Consider the following 13,522-nt stretch of genomic DNA (forward strand, 5'->3'; position numbering starts at 1 on the left):
TACAAAAGGCATTAATTATTATGCCTTTTGAATAGCCGTTATTATGCCTTTTGACTGGCCCTTGTTGTTGAACGGGAGGCAGCATCCCCCCCCCCCAAAAAAAAATGACAAGCCAAAAAAAAAAAATAAAAAATAAAAATAAAAAATTACAAAAAACAAAACTACGAAAGCCCATTAAGCTAACTTTCCTAGGTAAAAAAATAAATCTTTCGCGTTATAACGCAAAACTTTGGCAAATAAACGTGAAACTTTTGTTAAAAAAAAAAAATTGCTTGATAAACGAAACTTTCGCGTTATAACACGACACTTTCGCGTTATAACGCAAAATTATAATTTATTATGAATTTAACTTCCTTATAAACAGATAAACCTCTCTTACTCTTTTAGATAGCATCTGTTTTCTTGTACACACCCATTAAGAAAAAGTGTTTAAAAAAAAAAAACAACAACAACAACAAAAACAATAAGTGTAACTCAATAATTCTGTAATGTATAACACAAACATAATTTGACCAGAGATTAATGTCTCTGATTTGACTAACTGAGGGTTACAATATGACCACTTGGAAAAACTTTCACTTCCATGACCAATTTGATCATTTAGGAGGGCTGGGTTATCAGGGACATTTTAGGCTATTTAAGTTTCCTGGGAAAAAAAGCAATAAAACTATCTCAAAATGCATTAAATTTAACAATAAAGTGCAACGCCACATTGTATGATACGTCCATATCACAGGTTCTTGATTAAACTTGAATCTACACTACCTGAGGATACTTCTGAATTAATACGACTGGTCATGGCTTTGCTGTTCTTGAGAAGATTTTTCCTATATATTCCTTCGAATAAATTGATCGCCCATTGTGGTCCCACCTTATAATCCCGGAGTCGTAATTTGAACAAACTTGAATTAACACTACCTGAAGATGCTTCTGTATTAAGAATATTTTTAAAGATATTTCCTATATATTCCTGTATAAAACGTTGATCCTCTCTTGTGATCGACCTCACCCTACCCCCAAGGGTCATGATTTAAACAAATATGAACCGACAGTATGTGAGGATGTTTCTGTATTTTAAAATGTGTCTAATAATTTTGGCTTTGCTGTTGAATCTACACTACCTTACAATGCTTCCACGTATAACTAACCTTGGTTTTGCTGTTCTTAAGAGAAAATTTTTCCCCATGTTTTCCTGTGTAAAAATTTGACTGCTCACTGTGGTCCCACCCTACCCCTGGGGGTCATGATTTGAACAAATTTGAATCTACACTACCTGAGGATGCTTCCTTATAAATATGTCCTTTGCTAAACTACAGGATTGTCCCTAAGACCCGGGGAATTTCCCTGCCTATAATGACACAATTCCCCGGTTATTCTGGTATTCCCCCTCAACCCCCTGTTAGGGGAGGAACCCGACCCCTTCTACTCTTTTAATGTCCCCTGTTATTTTAATTTTTAGGGACAACCCTGAACTATATATTCCTAATTAAAACTTTGCTCACACATTATGGCCCTTCCCTAAATCTGGGGGTCATGATTTGAAAAAAAAATGAATCTACACTATCTGAAATTGCTTCCATATAAATATGACCAATCATGGCTCTGCTGTTCTTGAGATTTTTAACAAAAAGGATGCTTCCATATACATGTAACTTTAACTAATCATGGTTTTGCTGTTCTTGAGATTTTTAGATTTTTTCCTATGTATTCCTAGATAACAGTTTGACTGGCCTTTGTGGTCCCACCCTACCCCTGGGTGTCATGATTTAAACAAATTTGAATCTACACTACCTGAGGATCGATGATTCCACACAATTTTCTGGCCCAGTGGTTCTTGAGAAGAAGATTTTTAAATGATGCAATTAATTTTTCACTAATTCACAATCATCTCCCATTGGAAGGAGGCGTGGCCCTTCATTTGAATTCTCTTTACCTAAGAATACTTTTATGGCAAGTTTGGTTGAAGTAGTTCTAAAAAAGAAGTTGAAAATGTGAAGAGTTTACAAATCATTGGTCAGACTGATGGGAAGCTTAAGGGACAGACAGATGGATGCCAGACAAAATGTGATCAGAAAAGCTCACTTGAACCTTCGGCTCAGGTGAGCTAAAAAACAACAACAACATAACCCACTCATTCTTGGTAATTTATTTTGATCTTAGTTTCAAAAAAGAAGATCATATCATTTCATCTTAGCCCATGAACACTTGTGTTGGAAGGGAAATTTGCCCAAAAGAGTAAAACGCAATTTCTCCTTCATCTGCAACTGCCCAATGAAGAGGAACCTCATCATCAAAATAACCATAGAAAGACATCAAAGTTGACAAGGATGGAGGGTCTTCTTCACTTCTGAAAGAGATTGTTTACATTGTTTTTCACACCAGCACTATTGCGGACATATTTTAAAAAATCTTAAATTTGAGAGCATGTGCGTTTATGCTTCACTGCCCTAACAAAAAAATTCTCATACATTTCAAAAATTATATGTATTATATTAAAATTTCTCTTACTACTGAAATTTGTTCATGCAGAAAGAACTACAGTAAAATCATATATTTTCCTGAGGTCAACTTTTGTGGTTTGAAAAAAAACTATGGGTTTATGTGAATTTGATTTTGTAGATGAAGAATTGTTGATTAGTTATGTATATGACTTTTTATATGAATTTGTGGACATGAATTTGTGGATGTCTTTACACCTCAAAAACAACAAAAATTAACCCTCATGAAAATTAGTGATTTCACAGTATATTTCAATTCTTTTAAACAAATATATTTTTAGCAACTGCATCATTCATTTCCTATACAATACTTTTATATGCAATCAAACCCTTTGTAGCTTATAAATTTTACATTTTTATTTCGAGTGAATAGAAAAAGTACTAAATTTGATAGAAAAAAAGCATACAGAAATGCAAAAGGTGAGATTTACCCTACAACACAGATTCTGTGATCAGGGATTCCAGGGTTGGACTTCCTAAACTTTGCATCAGGCTTGTACACATCATATGATACTCTGGGCAAATCCTGGTTTGCCTCAGTGCTTCAAATCAAATTTAAACCATATTTTAATTATCAAAACACATCAGTAAAATATTATATTGACAATTTCTATCAACAATCAATCATTGCTTTGGTAATGATACGGTAATTGGATTTAAACAAATTTTGACTCACTTCCTTGTAGAAACTGAGTTTCCATCCCATGTTTGAATCACTTTGAGCTTTTCCAACACTGCAACTGCAGATTAAAAAAAAAAAACACATGTAAATCTCCAATAATTATATCTTTATCCAAAAATTATTTAAAAATAACATTGATATTATAATATAAAAACCTTTATATATTTTTTCCTAATCACATGAATAATTGACTTACTTGTGTTCTGAGCATCTTCTGGTCTTACAAGGGGGGTTACTTCATCCTTCCAGAGATGTTCCACTGGAGAAATGAAGTTCTCTCCCTTCATCGATTCCAGCATTTTCTCCTTGTACTCTCTCCAGTTAGATGCAGATACTTTCTTGACAGGTTGAACCACATCACATGAAAAATTCAAGTCAAAATAATCTAATTCCTGTCCAAATTTTCCCTTAGAATTTAGAAATTTCTGTGATTGTTTTTTCTGCTTTACAAATTGTTCTGCATTAACCTTAAGCCTAGACAATGGAGGAATTCCTTCAGGCAGAAATCTCTGTGGAATATCCTTGAGCTGAAGATTAGCAAAATTGTCAATATCACTAATATCAGGGAACTTTATTTCCTCAAAATTCCACACACTGTATCTGGTTGCTTTACATTCTTCATCTTTTCCCCCAGTATTGACATCTTTCCTATTGTAGCCAAGGCTTTCCTCAAAATTGTGTTGAACTTGACCTACCCCAGTTGTTTCAAAGTTAATTTTATCGTTTTCTTTGACTGATACTGTCAAATCATCATGTCTACCCTTTGTATCTATGTGTTTGTTCTCCAGATTATTTGACTTTGAATCAGACATATGGTCCTCCATGTGCACACAAGTACTAGGAATTTCCAACGTTTGCACCTTTGAATTTTCAGAAAATTCCTCATTATCAGAGACTCTGACTTTTTTCTGTGGTGTATCTGCTGACTCTTCATCTTTCACTGATGTGACCTGAGCGTTCCTTCTTTTTTTAAGGTTAATGTGCTTGTCCAGCTTAATCTTCCTTTCATACTTTGTACTCAACAACCTTAAAATATAAGGAAAATGAGCTACAGGGAAAAATAACATTAATGTATTCAGTGAAGAAATATATACATGAACCTGAACAACAGGAAAATAAAAGGACTTAATTCTTTCAAACATAAAATCCTTAAATAAATACAGTGTACATGTATTTTTTACATTTCATACTGTGGAAACTGGATTTACTCCTAATTCCGTTTCCAAGCACATGGAAAGGCTTGTGTAAATACCTTTTTGGACTGAAATTTGTTATCAGTCTTCACAAGACATTCACTGGGAGATTTGTTATGCATTGCAGTGTTTCGTACCATATTTATGATTGAATAAAAAATAACTATGTGCTGTAACACTACTTACCTCCCCTGGTGACGAAGCACCACATATCCAATCCGTCTAAGATGAGCATAGACTAAGTATTCCTCAAATTTGAAATTTTTCAGAAATTCTGTGTATGCTTGTTGAATGCTAACAGGTAATCCTTTATACCAGACTTCTAAAGTATTCTTTAAATTTGAAAATAATCATTAATTTAATATGTCCTCCCAAATTATTCCTCAAAAAGTCAAACAACACAAAATTTTATACATCGACAAGCTGGGAATGAGTTTTTCATCTACATGTCTCAATATAATCTAAGGAATTCCTAAAGACACAAATGTGTTATTAAAGAAAATGCTGTTTACTTGAATTCACCCCGTTTTAAATTTGTCCATTTTCGACAAGGGCAAAAATAAAATGGGGGTTGGGTTGGATTTCACGGTGTACAGAATTCAAATGACAAATTAATGCAGTTCATTTTAAAACTTGTCAAATATATTCTGGAACATAGATTTTACAATGTAAACAGAGATACATTTTTAATTAAATACATTTAGATATATTAATGAATATTAATATCCCCTCAAATTCCTGTTAGGTAAGTTTCCCTTTATTAATACACACCGTTTCCATCAAAAACAAGGCCTCCTCTGGGTACAGCCATTTCCTGCTTTTGTCTGAGAATCCCATACAGGACCAAAATTTACCCTTCAAAAGATCAGTTTTAACTTTATGGTACATGAAATAGTGAACAAGAACAAAAAAAGAAACTATTTAATAGATTAAATTAAGTAATCTCTACTTTCAGTGACCATGGCAACACTTTTTATCAAAATATTAAAGAAAAAGAAATATGTATCTTGGTGAAGTTTACTAACGATATGCACCAAGGTTCACTGAAATCAGACTAAAAATGAAGGAATTGTATTATTTTGAATTTCATAGGAATTTATATTTTCAGTATTAACCATAGCATTGCTACTCATTGAAATAAAACCAATAAAGAGAATTATAGATGTATGTACCTTGTTGTAGTAGACTTCAGTGCAAAGTTTTATTGAAATTGGACCAAACTGTAGTGACATATTTATGTCTGTAGCTATTAACCATTTCTATATTTGTAGCTATTTACCATTTCCTCCTTAGGCTGATGTAATATACACTGTTATGTATTTGTGACCATTTACCATTGTCTCAAAATGTAATAATATATTTGTAGCAATCTACCATTTACCCCTAATGTAATATATTTGTAACTAACATTTCCTCCTAATGTAATATATTTGTAGCTATTTACCATTTCCTCCTAATGTAATATATTTGTTGCTATTTACCATTTCCTCCTAATATAATATATTTGTAGCTTTTTACCATTTTCTCCTAATGTAAAATATTTGTAGCTCTATTTACCATTTCCTCATAATGTAATATATTTGTTGCTATTTACCATTTCCTCATAATGTAATATATTTGTTGCTATTTACCATTTCCTCCTAATGTAATATATTTGTTGCTATTTACCATTTCCTTATGTAGTTCCACAAGCTGCAATTGTGGATTCCATTCCCCAGTGACAAGACTCCCACTACAAAATAATTGTATACACTGATATTAAAGTTAAAACTGATTTTTTTTTTCCTCCTATGTATTGACCACTTTTAGAGGCATTGTGTTTGAAAATTTAACTCTAACTTTTCCTTGAACAGCTAGAAGATTTTGATATTCATAATATATAATTATATGTATTTCATAACAGTACATGTACAAGTGAAGAAACTGTTAATCTGTAGGTCATTATTATTAGTTGTACATTGTATCACTTTGATCTGAGATGAATTTAATGAATTTAATTGGTAAATATTTTTGTTTGCTTAGATAGGAAGCGCATGTGCTCCAGGACAGAATTGGACATTGTAAATATTGTTAATTAAAATCCTTGATTGAGAAGTTTTAATAATTATTTGATTTATTCCTTTAATTGCTCAGGCAGAGCAACCGAATCCCCGAACCCAGAAACGCTACAATAGGAGGTACCTTGCAGAAGCAATTTTAATAAAAAAGTTACCACATTTTTCTCAAATATTTTGAATGGTACAATCATTATTTCAGCTAGGTAAAAGTACCTGAGAAATACAAGACAAATTACAAAGACACGATATGCTTTTAACCCTCCACCTTAAATCTACTGCATGGGCATAATAAAACAATTATAGTTTAATTAGTTTGATCAGTAAGAATGTGCTCTTGCATAATGTGTCAATCTGAATATTACTTATACTGAAAATGTTAATTAAGGAAAAAAATTAAATCAATATATGATATACAGAGGATATTCAATGTTTTGTTGTTGGATATGGAATTTATTTGATCACCATGCAATGGGACATGATTTTTTCCCCATATTTTCACAAGTGAAAATATTAATAAAAAAATCCTGGATCACAAGTGAAATGAATTTCATATTCAACTACAAAACATTGAATTTTTTATTAATAACATTCTGAATTCTTTGATTTTCTCTTTGCCTCTTTCTTTTTGTAGCAGACTAGGAAAGGAAAATCTCGAGTTTTGCTACAATTTTGATATTTTTCACAGAGTGAAAAAATATCCCATTGTTTCAAGAATAACAGTATCTAAGAGTTGAAAATATAATATAATGTATTGATTAATGACCTATCCTCTGTCCAATTTTTTTTTTAATTCAAGATCATGTGACTGTATACTAACACTCTTTCTACTCTAGGTTCTGCTAATACAGCTCTTCTTTCTTCATAAAACTTCTCCAGTCTTTTGGCCTGGAGCCAGGAATCATCAGGTGAGAAATCCTTGTCCCCTCCCCGCTGGGGTACAGTCTTGTCTGTCGGCTTCCTGTGCTTGAAAAGTTCTTCATCACTGGACAAATTCACAAATACATGATTACATCCAATATGAATATCACATGAAGCTTGAAGCATAATATAAATGTTAAGACAAAGAAATGCAAAATCAAAATATTCTATTAAGTAAATGTATGATCACTGAGAGATGAAAACCTTTAAGGAAATGTGAGCATATTACCATAGGACTTTATCATAACACAAAATAGGTCCAGTATTTTGCTCTTGCTTGTTTTCCCGGGATTCCATCTTTCATACATCCACGGTTTCTTAATATCACATAAACGCTTAAAAGAAGGACATTTTTACATCAAAATCACAAGAAGAAAGTTAACCTATATGATCTCCTCAATGCGCATGCGCAATTTGCAAACATTTTTCAATGGAGGAATGTCAATGTAAACTATTCCAAACAGCAACAAGTTGAAGTCATAAAAACACAAATCTAAGAGACGGAAGTAATAGCAATAATGGATAGTAAGTGATTTCTAAAGAGAGTTATTCAAATAGGGAAAAAATAATCAAAAGAGCTACATGTATATCACATACAATAGATAAACACAATGCTTTAGTAATATTGGCGAGAAATTGAACTTGGTTTTTTAAGGTGAAATACCTTTACTTAAGGGCGCAACCATTCAAATTATATAAAAGATTTGTTACAAATAGGATGCACTAGGTATTGTTTCTGAACCTGAGTGGGTACCGTATTTTCAATTTCAATTTCAATTCAATTTATTGATTCACCAAACATGTTGGCATACAACCATGTTACAACCAAAATGAAAAATACATTGTGTTTTCAGATTACTAAAACATATACTAAAGTACATACATACATGCAAGCGTACAAATCAGTGAAGTCAACTACATTTACAACTTGAAGTTATACATAATCATTATGCAAATAGTATAAACAGTATAATATGGACAGAGATAAACTAATTATTGCATTAAATATATATTATTGTGCTCTATTTTTAGAACGCAATTCAAAACATTCATGTAAAAATTCGCATAGCCTTCTAGAATGAACTGCATTGTCAGGATTAGTATTCATGTAGGCGTGAACATCAAAGTGAGGATAATCGAAGGATCACAGGTGCCTGTGGACAGGACACTGTGGACACCTCCCTTCCCCCAAATATACACCCCAGATACAAGAATATTTTTAGTTGTCTTGTTTCATATATTATCCTTCTAACACACATTTACAAGGAATTCCATATTGAAAATCCAAAAAATTACGTAGAATAAACATTTTATTACAAAGGTCATACTCACGGTATTATAAAAAAGAGAAGGCAAGTCACCTCTGTTTGTTACATTCAATCCGTATAGGGTATCAGGCTTAAAATATCATTTACCTACTGCATGTCACTAAAACGTGTTGTTCCTGTACACAGGCACCTGTGTGCATGAGAACCAAAATGTGACACTTAACAAAGAATTATATATAGCACTCTAAATTATTTTATACCAATAGTTGAAAGATGACGCAGAAAAGTGATAAAAGTATCATAAAATAATTCCAGGATGGACATTAATCTTGTTTTGGCTTGTAATTTCCTATTGCAATCAGTGTGTTATCTGTAAATTATATTACAATAAACTTGAATTAATATGCCCCTATTTATGTACTATAATTCATAAACATTTATATTTATATTTTATCATTTACATATTTTATGAAACTTACTTCAAGGTTTTTGACAGTAAAAATATGATTGATCTATTCTCTAATATTATGCTTCCTGTAAATTACTCTCTGTATAGTCGATAGACAATACCCAACTATTTTCATGTAGAGTTCAAATAATACAACGAAAAAATCAAACATGTTTTCTGGGAGAAAATAATAAGCAGCAACTTCCAAGAATATGTTAGAACAAGGCTTTAATACTTATATGGAATGCTTTAAATTTACAAATGGCATTTTCCAGATGATTACTTTAGTTTTCTTTAAGCTTTCTTCAATAAAATCTAATATCACAACTCCGTATAATGTAAAGAAGACCCCTATTGATTTTGAAGTCAAAAGATCAGAGGTCAAGGTCATAAATTCATACATCCTGTTTGTGTGTAACACTTTTCTTTCTGGAGGATATCTTAAAAAGTTTGAGCTTTTGCAAAGAAATTGTATATCACAACTCCTTATGGCCTAAAGAAGACCCCTTTTGATTTTGAGGTCAAAAGGTTAAAGGTCATAAATTCATACATTGCAGGGTTCTCATTAACGCAAGAATCTGCGTCCTAGACGCAGCAAAATTACTTGGGACGCAAGGTTCTTAAAATCGATGCGTCCGCGGACTCATGATCGGACGCGTCCTTGTTAGCGAGAAAATTCGGGTAATTTCAAAAACGGGGAATTTAGATGTTAGGATTTGTCAAAGAAATATTTAATCGAAACCTTCCTGTAACTATCATAAAGTTCATCCAAGAAATAACTTTTCTTGTACTTATTTCTCTTTTTTTTTTTAAACAGGGATTGATCATAATTAAGATACTTCATGTTTATTAGTCCATAGTCATAATAATGTTGCATGTCGCTGTAAACACACTGCAGCTTCTTTTTTTTTTTTTTTTTTTTAAGGTAGTATGGGATACCTCCACGTTATGACGTATTTCCGTTCGAAGTATTGTTTTGATTTGCATGAGTGCTTATTATCGGGTCAAAATTTGTAGATACACCTTTGAAAAGAACAATCTGAAGCCTATTTCAATGCAAGTTCTCACAAGTCGGCATTTTAAGTAAAAACAGACAAAAAAATCGCAAGTATATAAATTTACTTATAATTGTACAACGGACATTTAAAAAAGCAAACCCCTGTAAAAGGTAGTTTCAACATTGCTGCTTTTGAACACTTTTAAGCAAAAGCTGTATTTCAATTGTTTGAGTAGCTGTACAGCACCTTGTGTGCGGTGAGGCATGGATAAGTGCGATTACTTCACATTGTGCTGAATTATCACCAATCAATTATCACGTTAACCAGAGCTGGACTTTTTTGTTATTTAATTCAAGAAGTAACTGTTTGGTCACAAATCAGCTAGCTATTGTATATAGTCCCAAAACGTTCAGATGAATGCAATTGCTCTGAACAAGACACCTCCTGGAAAGCGATTGTCCATGCATTGTTTTCAAAACCGCTCAAAGTTGAAAACTACAAAGTGCGATTTCTTTATGGTTGGGAAAAAATGCTCATCATTTCTAGAATAGCACCCAGGTTTTTTCAACCCTTGGAAAATAAAGAAGGATAACTCTTCCGCTCGGATCTTTTAATTCAAAAAATTTTAAATGCATTTTATATTTTCCATTTATATATATATTTTCAATTTCTTTATTTCACTTTGCTAACATATTAAGATACATTCTTATTGTAGACTTTCATGAAATGTTATCCGTCTGTTTTCAAGAAATAAAGTTTTCCCAGTTTTTTACGCTTATTTTTTGTTGAAAATTAAAAAAATACTAAGACATATTTCTTGTCATTTTTGTTTTTATAAACATTTTATATCAGCAAACGCCTGCCTATAATATTAAGCTTATGAAAAAAGAATTATGCAAGAAAAAAAATCGTTTTTGTATTTCTCATTAAAATAATAAAAAATTATTAAAATTACACTTTAATATACTGAAAGGTGGGGGTATTTCAAATCCTTCTAATTTGGGTACATAAATATGTAGGAGAAGTTTCGTTTGGTATCCCATACCACCTTAAAAAAAAACACTTTTGAATCTTGAGTGTCTACATGTAGAAACCATAATTACTGCTTGTATACACAATGCGGCTTGATTATCTTGTGAATTTCACCCAGTGCAGACTACCGACAGGATTAGTTACGCCTCATTGCACATGACACCTGTGATTGTATACAGTCAACTTTCGGGTACTAGTTGATTATGCAACAGTTAATTTTAGCTTTATAAACACCAAGTTAATTTTTATGGCAAGTGATTACGTGTGTATTTTAGAATGTGGCTTGAATGCATTACCAGTTTACATGGTTTATATACTTGAATATGTTAATATTGCGTAAACAAACTGATAAAATGATAAAGATTTTTATTGATGTTTGGATGGAAGGATACTGCAATAAGAACTGCGAACGATAGTATTGTTCTCCCGCCTACCTCCAAGTCAATTTTCAAAAGTTAAGATATTCGAATGATTTTTAATATTTATATTGACATTTATATGGATTTTCTTAAAACATTACTTCTTTGGGAAAACAACGAGAGATAACTCTAAAATTTTGGTAAAACTCGTGTTTTTCACTATAAAAATCAACGGAAAACGGAAAATATTTTTAAAACATCTTTCCCCCCCGTGAAACAAAAATTCCATTTTACGGGTAATATGGACTGTCATTTCACAAATTCATACCAAAGCTTTTTGTGTTTCACGGGGGGGAACATGTTTATATACATAAAACGACAAAAATGCTTATTTTTTCAGCAATTTCCAAGTGCTTTACAACTGAAACATTATATTTTACTAATATATATGCTTAATTTTATATGCATAAAACATAAGAAAAGATTTAAGAAACATTTATTCATATTCAAGACTGTTTCAGAATATGGTGATGCTTTATAGCCCGATTTCAGTGGAAAATATCGTCTACCCCCCTTATTTCAAGAGCTGGAATTAGGGATATTTTACTATTTAGCACTGGGACTAAAATAATTAATCAATTGCCATTGAACTGTTCTTTGTATTAAACAAAGATTTTATGGCCAAATTGTCATCAATATTGAATTAAATGGTTGTAAAATGTAGGCGGGAATCGGGAGTTACCGTGCATAGTTCTTTAGTTGGGACTCAACATAATTATTCTGGGACGCATCAAATTTAGCTGGGACGCAACCTTCTCAGAAATCTTGAGTCCTGGGACTCAAGTTGGCAAAATCCTAGTGAGAACCCTGCATTGCAAATAGCATTTTTCCAGATGATATCTTAAGTTTCTTTGATAAAATTTAGCATCACAACTTCCTGAGGCCTAAAGAAGAACCTTATCGGTTTTTGAGGTCAAAAGGTCAGAGGTCATAAAATCATACATTATGTCTATGTAATACTTCTCATCCAAACTATATCTTTAAAAAGCCTTTGAGATTTTGCAATGAAATTTATATCATAACTCCCTATGACCTTAAAAAAACATTGATTTTGAGGTCAAAAGGTCAAGGTCAGAAATATATATTGCATATATAGTTTTCAGATAATAATTTTAGTTTTTTTCTGTAAGCTTTTGCAATGAAAGTTTTGGTCATGAATTTCTTTAACTTTAAAAAGACTCCTATTGACTTTAAGGCCAAAAGCTGAAAGGTCAAGGTTGACCTTTTCTTTCTTCATCTGCAAAACTTTTTCTAGTTCTTCCAGACTTCCACCTTCTTCTTTTTCTTAAGCGGGGGACACAAATTCTCTGAATTAGCTTGTTGATAATCATTTTTGTCAAAGAATATGATTTTTAAATGAAATCTAGACATTCATTTGGGAAGGGGAAAAAGCATAAGTCATTGTTAAAATCAACAGGTTTCTATTGATTTTTATAGGATCAGGATATTCCAAAAAAAAGGTTCCTTCTGAAGAGCAAAAAAGAAATCTACAGGTAAGTGTGATTAGAAATTAGATCATTTGTTTAGAAAAATACAATCTAAATGTTCATTTTTATTGATTGTTGATAAATACCATGCTATAGAATGATTAAAATGACTTTTTTGATAAAATGAAATGTACTGAAGTGTTTTGTTACAGATAAAGTTTCTGAGAAGTTCTCTAGGGCTGGGACGATATATCGAGATATCGATAATATCTATTCAATGTGAGGATGATACGCATATTGATACGTATGAAGAAATATCGAAATATCGCAAAAAAAATTTCTTACTTATGTTTTTCTTTGTTTACTTAACATTTTGGGTTAAATATATAAAATAAATATGCTAAATATAAATATGAAATACATAATAATTAATACCACTTAAGTAAAATGGCTGTTTTGTAACAGCTTTACAACTTCTTTGAATGATTTTTTCTTATTTTGTGAAGAAATGTTTCGTTCATTTCAATACAAAAAACACATTTGATAACCAATTCAACGTATCGTGATACATATCGTATCGTG

At 31.8% G+C, this 13,522-nt stretch overlaps 2 protein-coding genes across 2 annotated transcripts in view; one reads left to right on the top strand and one right to left on the bottom strand.

Moving 5' to 3' along the window:
* Positions 1-2,131: 2,131 nt before the first annotated feature.
* Positions 2,132-7,682, bottom strand: LOC133178364 (tRNA-splicing endonuclease subunit Sen54-like). The gene is made up of 9 exons (XM_061313095.1): positions 7,578-7,682; positions 7,248-7,412; positions 6,042-6,105; positions 5,145-5,228; positions 4,560-4,705; positions 3,377-4,206; positions 3,175-3,238; positions 2,930-3,040; positions 2,132-2,347 (listed from the first exon to the last, which is right to left on the bottom strand). The coding sequence occupies exons 1-9, from the start codon at positions 7,643-7,645 to the stop codon at positions 2,191-2,193; spliced, it is 1,689 nt and encodes a 562-aa protein (XP_061169079.1). The 5' UTR covers positions 7,646-7,682; the 3' UTR covers positions 2,132-2,190.
* Positions 7,683-7,825: 143 nt separating this feature from the next.
* Positions 7,826-13,522, top strand: part of LOC133205668 (katanin-interacting protein-like) — a 54,491-nt gene continuing 48,794 nt past the window's right edge. Inside the window, exons 1-2 of the mRNA XM_061341517.1 lie at positions 7,826-7,873; positions 12,951-13,006. Coding sequence (XP_061197501.1) covers positions 7,867-7,873; positions 12,951-13,006 — 63 coding nt within the window. The 5' untranslated portion in view covers positions 7,826-7,866. The remainder of the gene's footprint in view (positions 7,874-12,950; positions 13,007-13,522) is intronic.

This window comes from Saccostrea echinata, unplaced genomic scaffold (genome assembly GCF_033153115.1).
Source record: "Saccostrea echinata isolate AGI-Se365-2 ecotype Australia unplaced genomic scaffold, CSIRO_AGI_Sech_v1 ptg000002l, whole genome shotgun sequence".
Taxonomy (NCBI): domain Eukaryota; kingdom Metazoa; phylum Mollusca; class Bivalvia; order Ostreida; family Ostreidae; genus Saccostrea; species Saccostrea echinata.